Source organism: Panicum virgatum, chromosome 8K, assembly GCF_016808335.1.
Source record: "Panicum virgatum strain AP13 chromosome 8K, P.virgatum_v5, whole genome shotgun sequence".
In the NCBI taxonomy this organism is placed as follows: Eukaryota; Viridiplantae; Streptophyta; class Magnoliopsida; order Poales; family Poaceae; genus Panicum; species Panicum virgatum.
This window is the reverse complement of record NC_053143.1, coordinates 44295208-44308218: the sequence shown is the minus strand read 5'-3', so window position 1 is coordinate 44308218 and position 13011 is coordinate 44295208. Positions and strand designations below refer to the sequence as shown.

At 43.5% G+C, this 13011-nt stretch overlaps 1 protein-coding gene and 1 pseudogene across 1 annotated transcript; both read right to left on the bottom strand.

The window, feature by feature from the left end:
* Positions 1–2171: 2171 nt before the first annotated feature.
* On the bottom strand, positions 2172–3589 carry LOC120645800 (annotated as a pseudogene).
* A 3659-nt stretch (positions 3590–7248) lies between these two features.
* Positions 7249–10027, bottom strand: LOC120645799 (scarecrow-like protein 33). Its single transcript, XM_039922537.1, has 2 exons — positions 8906–10027; positions 7249–7542 (listed from the first exon to the last, which is right to left on the bottom strand). The coding sequence occupies exons 1-2, from the start codon at positions 10025–10027 to the stop codon at positions 7249–7251; spliced, it is 1416 nt and encodes a 471-aa protein (XP_039778471.1).
* Positions 10028–13011: the final 2984 nt, after the last annotated feature.

Genomic DNA, 13011 nt, shown 5'->3' with positions numbered 1-13011 from the left:
CGCATCAGCTGCTTCCTTACTTCATGATCCAGGAGTGCATTTTTGCAGAAGGGTCAATGAGTACATGGAGGAAAAATTAAAAAGGCTTGATTTCACTCAGTCATATCGATGGGTACAAAGGAGCAAAGATTTGAGGTATCATGCAGGGACAGGACCGGACAGGGTGTCCGCAGACAAAGGGTAATTCAAGAAGTCTTGATAACCATTGACGGGAGGGTGTTCTGCCGATGCCAGAAGCCAAAGGTGCATCACTTACCATGCTCCCATGTCATCCGGCTTGTTCTGTATATGGGTTAGATGCTGCGTCATATGTTTCTCAATATTTCACAAAAGAAGCCGCAGCACAGACTTGGTGTCATGAGATATACGGCATCGGTATTCTACGCCCATTCACTCAAAAAAATCACCATCCAATGCTCATCCCTGATCTAGCTACGAAGAGGGGCATAGGCCGATGGAAGACACGTCGTATCCGGAATGGAATGGACGAGTCCGAGGCTGGAATGAAGAAAAAACGTTACAACTTGTGTGGAGCGGACGATCACACTTACAAGAAGTGCCCACAGCTCCAGTACCCACTGTTGCTGCCGAGGCTGGACCTTCCGGGAATCCAACGGATGGGTCGGCTCCACCTACAAGAATTCGCCGCATGTAGTTGTGCACGACACACCTTCCAATGTATTTGTTTGTACGAAACTAAGTATATTGTGTATGTAGTATGCCTAAATGTCTTGTTTAATTAGTTGGCAGTGCATATTTCTATAGAATTTGGTTATAATGAATGAAACTTTCAATGTAATATCTTATGTGGTATCTTGTTTAACGTTCAACCCCCCTGCCAAGAGGCAGGCTGCAAGCCGCCCCTCCACCGGGCGGCAGGTGCCTGCCACCCGGCCGGGGGGCGGCAGGCTCCCACCAGGGGCCTCCGCGCAAAAACAATTTATATTTCTTTACATGTTGGTCCCTGCCGCCCCCCTGCCGGGCGGTAGGGGTACAAAACTGTAAAATGTGAAACCGAAAATATATTTCTGTAAAAAATGTTTTTAAAAAATATAAAAATAAAAAAGCCGCGGGAGTTGACGGGTCACACAAGCTCGTCAACGGCCCACAGCCGCTCGCCGGGAATCCTATATATATTTTTCCGAAGTTTTTTTTCCTCCCTTTTCATTACTTAAGATTCGTGCAAATAATCACAACTATTGGATCCATACTCAAACCCTAGCATTCTCTCTCCTCATCCTACCTCCCCTCTCTCTCCGCCGAAGAAGAAGCACCCGTTCTACGTTTCGATTTTATTATTTTCAACATTTCGTTCTTTCAGTTTCACCATCTTGTGTTTCCAGTTTCAATATTTTGAAAGTCAAATGTTGAACAGATTTAAAAAAATAATAATGTCTTAGTTTTATCAAAATGTTGAATATGTTTACGGTAGTTAATTGTGCCAAATGAGTTTTAAAGATGAATGACTCGGGGGAGGGTGGCGGCGGACCTGGTTGGTGGCCGTGGTGGTTGGTTCCTCGCTGGGGCAGGGGCAGAGGTTAGTCGCAGATCTGGCGGCAGGAGCCACCTGAGACGAGGATGGTGGGCGGCGGGGGTGAGAAAGGAAACGATTCTCCAGGGCAACAATGTCAAAGCTCACCTCAAAAAACAGTGTTAGAGCCGGGGCGAAGACAAGATCAAGTAAAATCAACATGGAGAATAAAGTGCAAACAAAACAAAATTTATGCCAAAATTAAAATCTGTAAGAATGTAACATGCAAAACATGGTGTTAACCGTGCTCTACATGTATTATCGAACTAATCAAAGTTGGGGCAGGCTTTCTGAGCATTGCTTCCCTGCAGGCAAAACGGCGAGCACGTAGTGCGCACCCACAAGCGACACACCGGCCAGTACATAGAATCCGACATCTGAAAGTTTGGAAAATCTAAATGACACTATACAAGTCAAGTTTGATGATCGGCGGTGCATTTTACTCTACTAATCAAAGCCATTACCAAAGATAACAATTGGCCACAGGAGGAGACACGGAGTAACAGATTGAACTGACACTTATTAGCTATAACCCCATAATACCTGAATACATATACTACAACAACACAGAGTCATCAACATAGGGAGCTGCTGATGAACACCATGCTGTATATCTTTCAGCATCAAGAAAACTGATGTGTCATTGAGAAGAGGTGTCTTGGGCTACCCATGTCGAGTGTGCAAAGAGGACACGCCCCATCCACCCTTGTAGAAGCCATTGGCCATCCTCACAGATCAAAAAGTCCTTGTGGTGGTGCTTCCGGACTGTATCTTTCACTGCCTCTACAATTCTTGATTTCAATGGCAGCTGCCTCAGCCCTGCCCGTTGGTTTCTCACCTGCCACTGCCTATACTTCTCTGGGCGTTCCACCAAGTCCGGGCCCTCACAGGCAATGATGTTCAATGCAGGACGACCAAGCACGAACTGCTCCAGCACCACTCGAGATTCGCTCTCCCTTGGCGTGGTTGCATCTAGCATGTCAAATATTGCGATGTAATAGGACATCACCTCTCGAAACCTTGTCAGGAATGAAGAACCACATGAACAATTCAAAACGCTCTGGATGAACACGTCCGGCCTCATCTTATTGATATTATTAAGGACGGTATCCCTAGGGCTTTGTCTGTCGAAGAATACACTCTCGTCCATCAAGGTGTTGAAACTGAAGAGGTCATTCACGACAAGCACCTCATCTGCGTCGGTGTTCAAGTCTTCAATGCGAACATCCTCCCACTTTTTCATGATTGTGTGGAACTTGAAAGAAGCCAAGCCGAACTCATGAGCACATTTGCTGAGCCGGCACCCTAGCTCCTCAATCCGCTCTGCTGGACAGGACTTGAGCTTGGGGGGGGGCCTATGGCGGTGATCCTCACCTCTGGCTGGTCACCTTCTCTACTCGCCAGTAAGCGGAGCAAGCCAGCCCATTGGAAGCCAAAATGCATACCGTAATCCACAACATGTAGCTTCCTCTTACCCACCATGGCATGAAAGATTGTCATCGTTGAAAAACTGAGCGCCACCTTGTTGAAGCAGCAGGCTGCGAAGTAAAGTCTGTAGGCCTTGAGGAACTCCACGATAGAGAGACGCTCTGCCATGAGCAACTGCCAAAGCTGGCTACCTGTGCCCACTAGCCGTGCCTCTAGCCCCTTGGTGAAACACTGAGCTACCCGTTGCGTGACATCCCCTGTTGCCGATGCATGTTTCTTGATTTTCTTCAATAGCTCACATGCCCCCATATGGTTATTTGTTGCCATTGCTTGCGCACAAGAGATCAGCAATGTGCGTATGTCCACCACATTGTCCTTTACCGCTTTGTTAAATTTCTTCCTGTTTTCCTTCTCCATCTTGTTGTCCATGGAGACACGCAGCTCCTCCATGCCCTTGATGCATGTCTCGTAGGCACGCAGCATCAATTCATCAAGCATCTCATTGGCACAATTCTCCTCTGGATCATTGATCCTCTTTGCAGCTTTGCTGGTCCTTATTTGCTCCTCCATATGGTTATCCCTATCATTCCTCTTCTTGTCCCCAGTATGATTGTTGCTTTCCCGGAGCATCTAATTTGCCTGCACATCCCCTCTAAACTTGTTTTGCTTGGGCAAGAGCATGTTTGCCTCTTCTGTGCTTTCCAGGAAACTATGTCTGTACCCTTGGATAAGGCTGAGTTGAGATTGAGCATGCTTTCATCATCCCTGCCATCTTCCAACAAATCTCTGGCACCGTCTGTGTTACTGGTGTTGGTGCCATAGGAAGAGGAGGAGAGAATTTGAGCAAAGGGCTGCTGCACCTGGAGTAGAGCAGGGTGATCATTGAGCTTATCATCATCAATGTCATCCTCCAAGAGCACGCGAGAGATGAAAGGGAGCATCATGTCATTAGGGACATGATGGTAGCCCTCACTCCTACCATTGGACTTTTGGGGAAGGTCTAGGAAGAAAGGTGGAGATGGTTGTGATTGCTCCATGAGACCCTTGATGAAGAATTCCTCTGGTGTGGTGGCCATGATGATAAGTGGTAAAGGGAGGTGCCGAATCTTTTGGTTAAATATATCATAATGAGAAGAACAGACAAACTTTTGGTTAATGATTACAGCAAACTACGATCCAGAATGCAAAAGACAATGGCAAGCTGTAACTCCAATGCTGCTTGGAATGTGGAGACCATGGCCAGCTATATTTCCAATGTTGCTTGGTTAAATGTAGTGAAAGGTAGCTACTGCACAGAACAAATTAATATAATATATTGAAAAAAAACAGATCATCGAAACAAACTCCAACTCTCTGACCTATTGTAAATGACAAAGCAATAAGAAATACTGTTGTGGGATGCAAAGCACATAATCTAGATAAAATAATAGTGATCAGGGAAGAAATAGGGACGAATCTGAGTTTAGATAGGTGTTTAAATATTTTTTTTGCATAGTGAGACATGCATGCCAAGATTTATGAAACAAATATACCGGTTGATCATGCATCTGATGATATAATTTTTGAAATACTACTGCTAAGTTGTAATTTCTGACTCAGAGGCGTAACTGTTACACCCCTTATTATTACTACCATGAGTCTTACATGACGGCGGACTCTCTAAGAAGTAAATTATCCTATTCTTAATCTGCAGTGACGTAAATTATCCTATTCTTAATCTGCAGTGACGGTCCATACTTTTTCTCAACCAAAGGTACACCTCTATGTGAACCACCCACTACTATTAGGATAGTACTCTTCTTCTGACCAGGGCAACAGATCCCATGTCACCATTGTTACAAGGAACAGGAATAATCAATATCAGAATAAGGTTGATGCTTCTAGTATTTGACTCCCGGTAAGAGTTTGCCAAGGCAAAATGCATTACATGGTTCACAGACATGCGAAAATACTGATAGTGAGCTTGATACATGGTGATTAGCATATAAACTCCATGGACATGGTGATTAGCATGCTGCAATTAATTCACGTGCAACTGCCTAACCCACTGGTACAAATCTAGTCAAATGGACGTCCTTGCTTCCTTACATGAATATATCTGCCCAACTAATAAAGAACCAGACTTTTGAGCTTAGTCCTAGACCCAAATGCCCTCTTATCACGCTCCGAACGACACAAGCAACATCACTTAGCTAACGAGTCACCTCAAAAGGCACCTGTAAGCAGGGGCGGAGGTGGGCCGTCTGATTGGACTGTTTCAGCTAGGCCTAGATGTAAATAGATCGGATGCGGACGGATATCTATCACCAATATTGTATTTGTTTTCATATTTTCTATCAGATTCAGATTCGAACATGGATAGACTCATATACAAATGTGAATAAGGATTGCTTCTGTTACAAATACGAATAGATATGTGTCAAATACGGAGCGAGCCGGATGCGGATAATGTCGAACACGGATGTTTCTTTAGATATCGAGTAAAAGCAACTTTTATACATATCACATATGTTGTAAATTCAAACACCATATGAGTCCAAATCTTAAATAGATTGTACTTAACAAAGCAAATTAACAAACAATTACAAGTTATTTCTAACTTATCACATAGATAAGAGAGATTCGACTACATGATATTCTAACTTTCAACAAAGTTGTTTCATAAAAAAAAATTGCTACAAAGCTTGGATTGGAGACACTAAATTAACAACATTATAACTTATTACATCATTGACATTTGACAAGCACTTGAATCTATTTGTCTGTTCCAGGAGGCTAGATTCAAACTAAATCATGCTTTGATTAACCAACTTAAATACAGATGACATACCATTTTGAGCTTTCAATTACACAATATTGACAATCTAAATTATTACATGCATAAACATGTAGGATCAATCAAATTATTGCAAGAGTCCAAATTGTTATACTATATTGAGTTTTTATTAAAATAGAACAAGTCTAATTATTGTCAGAGTTTGTTTAATTCTCAAACTAAACTAGGAATAAATAAGATCCAACTCCAACAGAGTACCAATAGATAGATTATTGTATTATTAGAATTTTTTTACTAATTTTACATTTTTTTATTTGAGATAAATTAGTTATAAATTTTAAAATCAATGCAAAATGTTTCATTAATCCAATAGTGCACCAATAGATTGATTTTATTTTCAAAAAAAAACTTTGGTGCAACTTTATATTTCTCTGGTTTAAACCGAATTAGTTATAAATTTTTAGAGATTTAATCAGATTTTTATTAATATATATATATATATATATATATATATATATATATATATATACTTGGTATATATATATATACTTGGTATAATAATTTAATTATCCTAATCTAGTATCCGACTCGACTATCCGGATTATCCAACTGAATATCTAATATTTGACGGATATTATCCTTCGCATATCGAATCCGATATCCGAACTCGTATCCAACATCCAAAAAATATCTGGATATCCAAAAATAATATCAGAGTCACTATCCGACCTTTAGATCAGCCAGTCAGGAAATACCTGTACCATTTGCATCCCTAATCATTACTACACTGTTCTACTGTGTAAAGAAAATGGGTCAACTCCTAGGACCATAAACCTGCACTTGAGCAGGGACGCAGAAAAAAAGGAAAAAGTTCAATTTACACCCCTCAACTATACCCAAAGTCTGGATAACCTCCTAAACTATAACTTGGTTCAATTTACCCCATAAACTATGTCATTTAGTTTATTTTATCCCATAACACAATTTATCTTTTTTGTTTCTCCTTACACAAGTTGAATTTTAATTTCAAATTTTGCAGGGTAGTAGTGGACATCACAATGCCTATTTAGAAAAAGTTTTATAATTTGCCCCCATTAGTTTTCATATAATTTTGAACTCCAACAACTAATTTATTATTAAATATCCTAACCTATCAAAATAATGATAAAAAATGATTTATTTTTCTAACATGTGTTATGGTGTGTACTATCATGTTGTAAAGTTTCAACTTAAAACTCCACCTATGCATGGAGAAATGAAAAGGACAAATTTTAGTAGGGGGTAATTTGAACCAAATGAGATAGTTTGAGGGGTAAAATGAACCAAAAAATAGTTTAAGGGGTTATCCAGACTTTGGCTATAGTTGAGGGGAGTAATTTAGACTTTTTCTGAAAAAAAATCTTAAAGCCTGCTAGTAGTCTCTTGGAAGCGTTCATACAGGTAAGGGCGTCCTCGATCGCTTCCTAACACAAGTGAGGGAAGCATCCATACATGCCCAGCCCTGCTTCCATGATCAACTATAGCCAAGAACAGAAGACGCCGAGAAGAAGGTAATCAGGTTGATTGGCGAAGCGAGCGGCCCTGATTGATTAGCCTTGGCGCTGTCCAACCCTTGGATCGCATGAATGCCATCTCCGCCGCACGCAGCGGATCGCCTGGACGCGCCGGTGAGTCCCGGCGGGCACTGCAGCATCCTTCCTCCTGGAGACCTTCTCCGCCGCCTCTGCGCGACGGCACGAGTGTACTGGCGTTGTGTGCACATGCAAGGCATATTTGATCTGCGATGGTTCTCCATGGTAACAACAAACTGCAATAAAAAAAATTATTCGGCAAAATTAAGATTTGTAAGAATGTAATAACATGCACAACGTGGTGTTAACCGTGCTCTATATGTCTTATCGAACTACTCAAAGTTGGGGCATCCTTGCAGGCAAAGCGTGGCGCACCCACCGGCGACACACACCGGCGGCGGCTGGCGGAGCCCGGTGGGCACAAATATAGGCATTGCGGCGCCGCGGGGCGGAGGATGATTGTGCCGCTGCCGCGGCCGAGCACGTCAAGCTCCTCTCCCTATGCTCGCGGACAATTGTGCCGCCGCGTGCGACCGCACATGGTGACGAGTGCCTGGCGCGCATCTTTTTTCTAGTTTAACACTAATTTTTAGCAAGTATGTTCTTGATTACCATTGATTAGTAAAAAATAATAGGTATTCAATGAATACTCTTGAATACCCCTGGCCCTGCCCTTAGTCCCAGGCCTGGACTAGTCGCCGTCCTCTCGCCTGACAGCAGGTCGCCCTAATTCATCCCTGCACGCAGCCCGCGCCGCTAGTCTCAGCCTGCCGGCGGGCTGCAGCCGCCTCCAAGGTGTTCTGTCTGGCGAGCCGAGCCTGCTGCTGAACGCCGGCCTTATCGAGCTTTGTTCCTCGCTCCATGCTTGCTCCAAGTACTCCCTCCATATAGAAAATAGAAGACGTTTACGACAGCAGTACGGTCTCCAAAGCATAACTTTGAATGCTTATTTTTACAAAAATATTTGTTGTAAAGTGATATATTTATGTTTTTATAAAAGTGTTTTTAAGACAAATCTATTCATACGGCTCAATAATTTAAAAGTTATTTGTGATTTATATTTTCAATGTATGATCCAAATCTTATCCAAAACGACATTATTTTCCTATACGGAGGGAGTACTAATCAAAGCTATTACCAAAGATACCAATTGGCCACCGGAGGAAACATGGAGTCACAAATACTAGGTTAATGGCACCGACTCTTATTAGCTATAAGCCCATAATACTAGAATACAAGATACTACAACAACACACAATCATCAACGTTGACAGACACATGCCTGAGAGTGAGTAAACAGTTCGATCAACCTATACACTCATGGACGTCGTCCATGTATAGATCTACTTGACATGGAGCTGCTGAACACCATGATATATCATATTCAGTACCAAAAAAGCGTCATTGTGAGGAGGTGTCTTGGGCTACCCAACACGAGTGCGCAAATAGGATGCGCCCCTTCTACCCTTGTAGAAGCCAATGGCCATCCTCACATATCAAAAAGTTCTTGTGGTGGTGCTTCTGGACTGCATCTTTTACGACCTCTACAATTCTTGATTTCAATGGCAGCAGCCTCAGCCCAGCCCGTTGGTTTCTCACCTGCCATTGCCTATACTTTTCAGGGCGTTGCGCCAAGTCTAGTCCCTCACAGGCGATGATGTTAAGTGCAGGACGACCAAGCACGAACTGCTCCAGCACCACTCGAGATTTGCTCTCCCTTGGCATGGTTGCATCCAGTATGTCAAATAGTGCCATGTAGTAGGACATCACCTCTCGAAACCGTGCCACGAATGAGGAACCACATGAACAATTCAAAATGCTCTGGATGAACACGTCGGGCCTCATCTTCTTGATGTTACTGAGGACGGTATCCCTAGGGCTTTGTCTGTCAAAGAATACACTCTCGTCCATCAAGGTGCTAAAACTGAAGAGGTCATTCACGACAATTACCTCATCTGTGTTGGTGTTCAAGTCTTCGATGCGAACATCCTCCCATTTCTTCATGATTGTGTGGAACTTGAAAGAAGCCAAGCCGAACTCATTGGCCCAATTGCTGAGCCTGCACCCTAGTTCCTCAATTCGCTCTGCTGGACAGGCCTTGAGCTTGGCAGGGCCTATGGCGGTGATCTTCACCTCTGGTGGGCCACCTTCTCTACCCGCCAGCAAGCGGAGCAAGCCTGCCCATTGGAAGCCAAAATGCATACCGTAATCCACAATGTGCAGCTTCCTCTTACCCACCATGGCCTGCAAGATTGTCATCGTCGAAAAACTGAGTGCCACCTTTTTGAAGCAGCAGACTGCATAGTAAAGTCTATAGGCCTTGAGGAACTCCACGATGGAGGGATGCTCTGCCATGAGCAACTGCCAAAGCTGGCTACCTGCACCCACTAGCCGTGCCTCTAGCCCCTTGGTGAAACACAGAGCTACCCGTTGTGTGGCATCCCCTGTTGCTGATGCATGTTGCTTGATTTCCATTAGCAACTCCCGTGCCCTCATGTGGTTGTTTGTTGCCACGGCCTGCGCACAAGATATTAGCAATGTGTGTATGTCCACCATATTGTTCTTCGCCGCCTTGTTATATTTCTTCCTGTTTCCCTTATCCACCTTGGTGTCCATGGAGACATGCAGCTTCCTCATGCCCTTGATGCATGTATCATAGGCATGCAAAATCATTTCATCAAGCATCTCATTGGCACAATTCTCCTCTGGATCCTTGATCATCTTTGCAGCTTTGCCGGTCCTTATTTCTTCCTCCGTATGGTTATCCCTATTATACCTCTTCATCCCCACTATGATTGCTGCTTCTCTGGACCATCTGATTCACCTGCACACCCCCTCTAAACTGCTTGGTGTCTTTGAGCAAGAGCATGTTTGCCTCTTCCATGCCTTTTAGGAACGCCCGAATTGCGTCGGTACCCTTGGATAAGGCTGAGTTGAGGTTGAGTGTGCTATCATCATCCCAGCCATCTTGCAATAAATCTTTGGCACTGTCTGTGTTACTGGTGTTAGCACCATAGGAAGAGGAGGAGAGAATTTGAGCAAAGGGTTGCTGCACCTGGAGTAGAGCAGGGTGATCATTGAGCTCATTATCATCAATGTCATCCTCCAAGAGCATGTGAGAGATGTAAGGGAGCATCATGTCATTAGGGACGACATGCTGTTGACAGCCCTCACTCATGCCACTGGACTTCTCGAGAAGGGATGGTTGTGACTGCTCCATAAGACCCTTGACGAAGAATTCCTCTGGTGTGGTGGCCATGATGATCAGTGGTAATTAATAGGAGGCGCTGTATCTTTTGGTTAAATATATCATAATGAGAAGAATAGACAAACTCTTGGTTAATGATTCCAGCATACTATGATCCAGGAGTGCAAAAGACAATGGCAAGCTGCAACTCCAATGCCGCTTGAATGTGGAGACCATGTCTAGCTATATTTCCAATGTTGCGTGGTCAAATGTCGTGAAAGGTAGCTACTGCACAGAACAAAAATCAATATAATACATTGAAAAGAAGATCATCGAAACAAACCCCAATTGTCCGACCTATTGTAAATGACAAAGCAATAAGAAATACCGGTGTGGGATGCAAAGCACATCTAGATAAAGTAATAATGATCTAGGAAGAATTACTAGGGACAGAAGCCGATCGAGTTTAGATAGGTGTTTACATATTTTTTTTTGGATATGTGAAGCAAGTGAGGCATTATGAAACATGTATGCCGAGATTTATGAAACAAATATACAGGTTGATCATGTGTCTCTGGTGTTGTAATTTTTGAAATGCTACTGCTAATTGAAAGCGATCGGGTGCTCTAGCCTAAGAGGGGGAGGGGGTGAATTAGACACTCTAAAAAACCTTAACCTATGGCTCCAACTAGTTTGCACAAAAACTTAAACTAAAACAATCTATCTAGATGTGCAACTATGGTTCTTCTAGTGTGAAACCCTCATCCCAAAAGAGTTTAGCAACCTATAGCCAATCCTATCAAGAAACTACTCTATGAAAGTAAAGGCACAAAGATTGCAATACTTAAATGCGGAAGCTTAAAGGAGGGATGAGAGGAAGCAAACTCTTTGACACGAGGATTTATCCCGTGGTTCGGTTAGCCACAAAGGCACACCTACATCCACGTTGTTGAAGCACTCACAAACAGTATTGCTTCTCGGCAATCAAGTCTCTCCCGGGGACACCAAGTCACCGCGGTCACCATGATCCCGATTTCCACTAAGGGAGCTTGTCCACAAAGGAGGGGTCTCCATCCCCCGCACAAGGTTGTCGACGCCGCTCCACACCAAGCCGGAGGGTCGTTGACATGCCGGCGAGCTACCAAGACTCCAAGGAGGCCGGCGCACCGAGATACACGAGTGGTTCTCTCTAGAACCGTAGCACAAGGATCTCAACCTTGCTTACTCACTCACTCAAGAGCTAATCTAGCACTTACACTCACAAAACTAGTGCTAAACCTAAGGATTTGATCAATATGCACTTGGGTTGGTTTGAAGGTATTCTTCAATGCATATGGGGTCTTTCTAGTCTCCAGCAACAACAAAATGGCCGGGGCGAGGCGTATATATAGGCCACCAAGTCTTGGAGCCGTTGCTCCAACGGATAGCTGAAATCAGCAAACTATCGGTTGAACCGATGCCTCTGCATGGGGTAGCGTCGGTTCAACCGGTCACTCATAGGCTGAAACTAGCCGTTGGGCTTCTGACACACAGTCTGCAGCTGACACAGTACCCATCGGTTAAACTGGTGCTTAGGCGTCGGTTAAACCAGTCACGCTGGACCAATTATATAGCCATTACACTCTCTCATCTTGCTGACGTCATTGCACCGATGCTTGCTCCGATGGGGCATCGGTTCTTCTGGTGCTGAAGGCTTAGTTTCTAGGCACTTGACATCGTCTCTGGACAATAGTACGGTGATTACACCGATGCCTAACTTGACACCGTCGGTTCAACCGGTGCAACACTTCTTTCTTCATTTGACCTTCCTTGATCTCCATTTGCCCCTCAAACTTGCACTGATGCCAGGGCATCGGTTCTTCCGACAACCATCAGATGCACCGATGCTTTGGCATCAATTAAACCGGTGCTATAGATTTCAGTAGAACTTGTCCAATTCAGCGTTTCTTTGAGTTCTATCTTCGTGTTTTGCTTTGTATGGCCTTTTTACTTCATCCCTGGGATCTAGAAATGTTCACTTAACAAAATCATTAGTCTCATTGATTGCGTTGTCATACGATCACCAAAATCACTCGAAATGGCATAAATGGTGTCATGTTCGTTACAATCTCCCCCTTTTTGGTGATTGATGACAACACAATCAAAGCAAGTATAAAATTTTCAAGAATTTACAAATTGAACCACTTACACTTGCTTGAATGCTTACCACCATCCAATGTTGGCTTGGCCTCCCCCTACAACCATGATTCCCCCTTTGTTCCTCCCCCTATCTTGCTACTTCTCCTTATGAGTTGACTTGATCCACTCGGCATTTCTCCCCCTTTGGAATATATCTTTCCTTCTTGGAAAAATACCTTGTTTTGATCCACAATTCTCCCCCTTTGGAATCAAATCATCTAAAAGGTCTTGCAAAGCAATATAGCTCGAGAGAAGATTAGTAGCCTAGGGAGTTAGTTTCATGACTCATGATCCAATTGTATGATATCAATGAAGATACCAATTTGAAACATTACTAAGA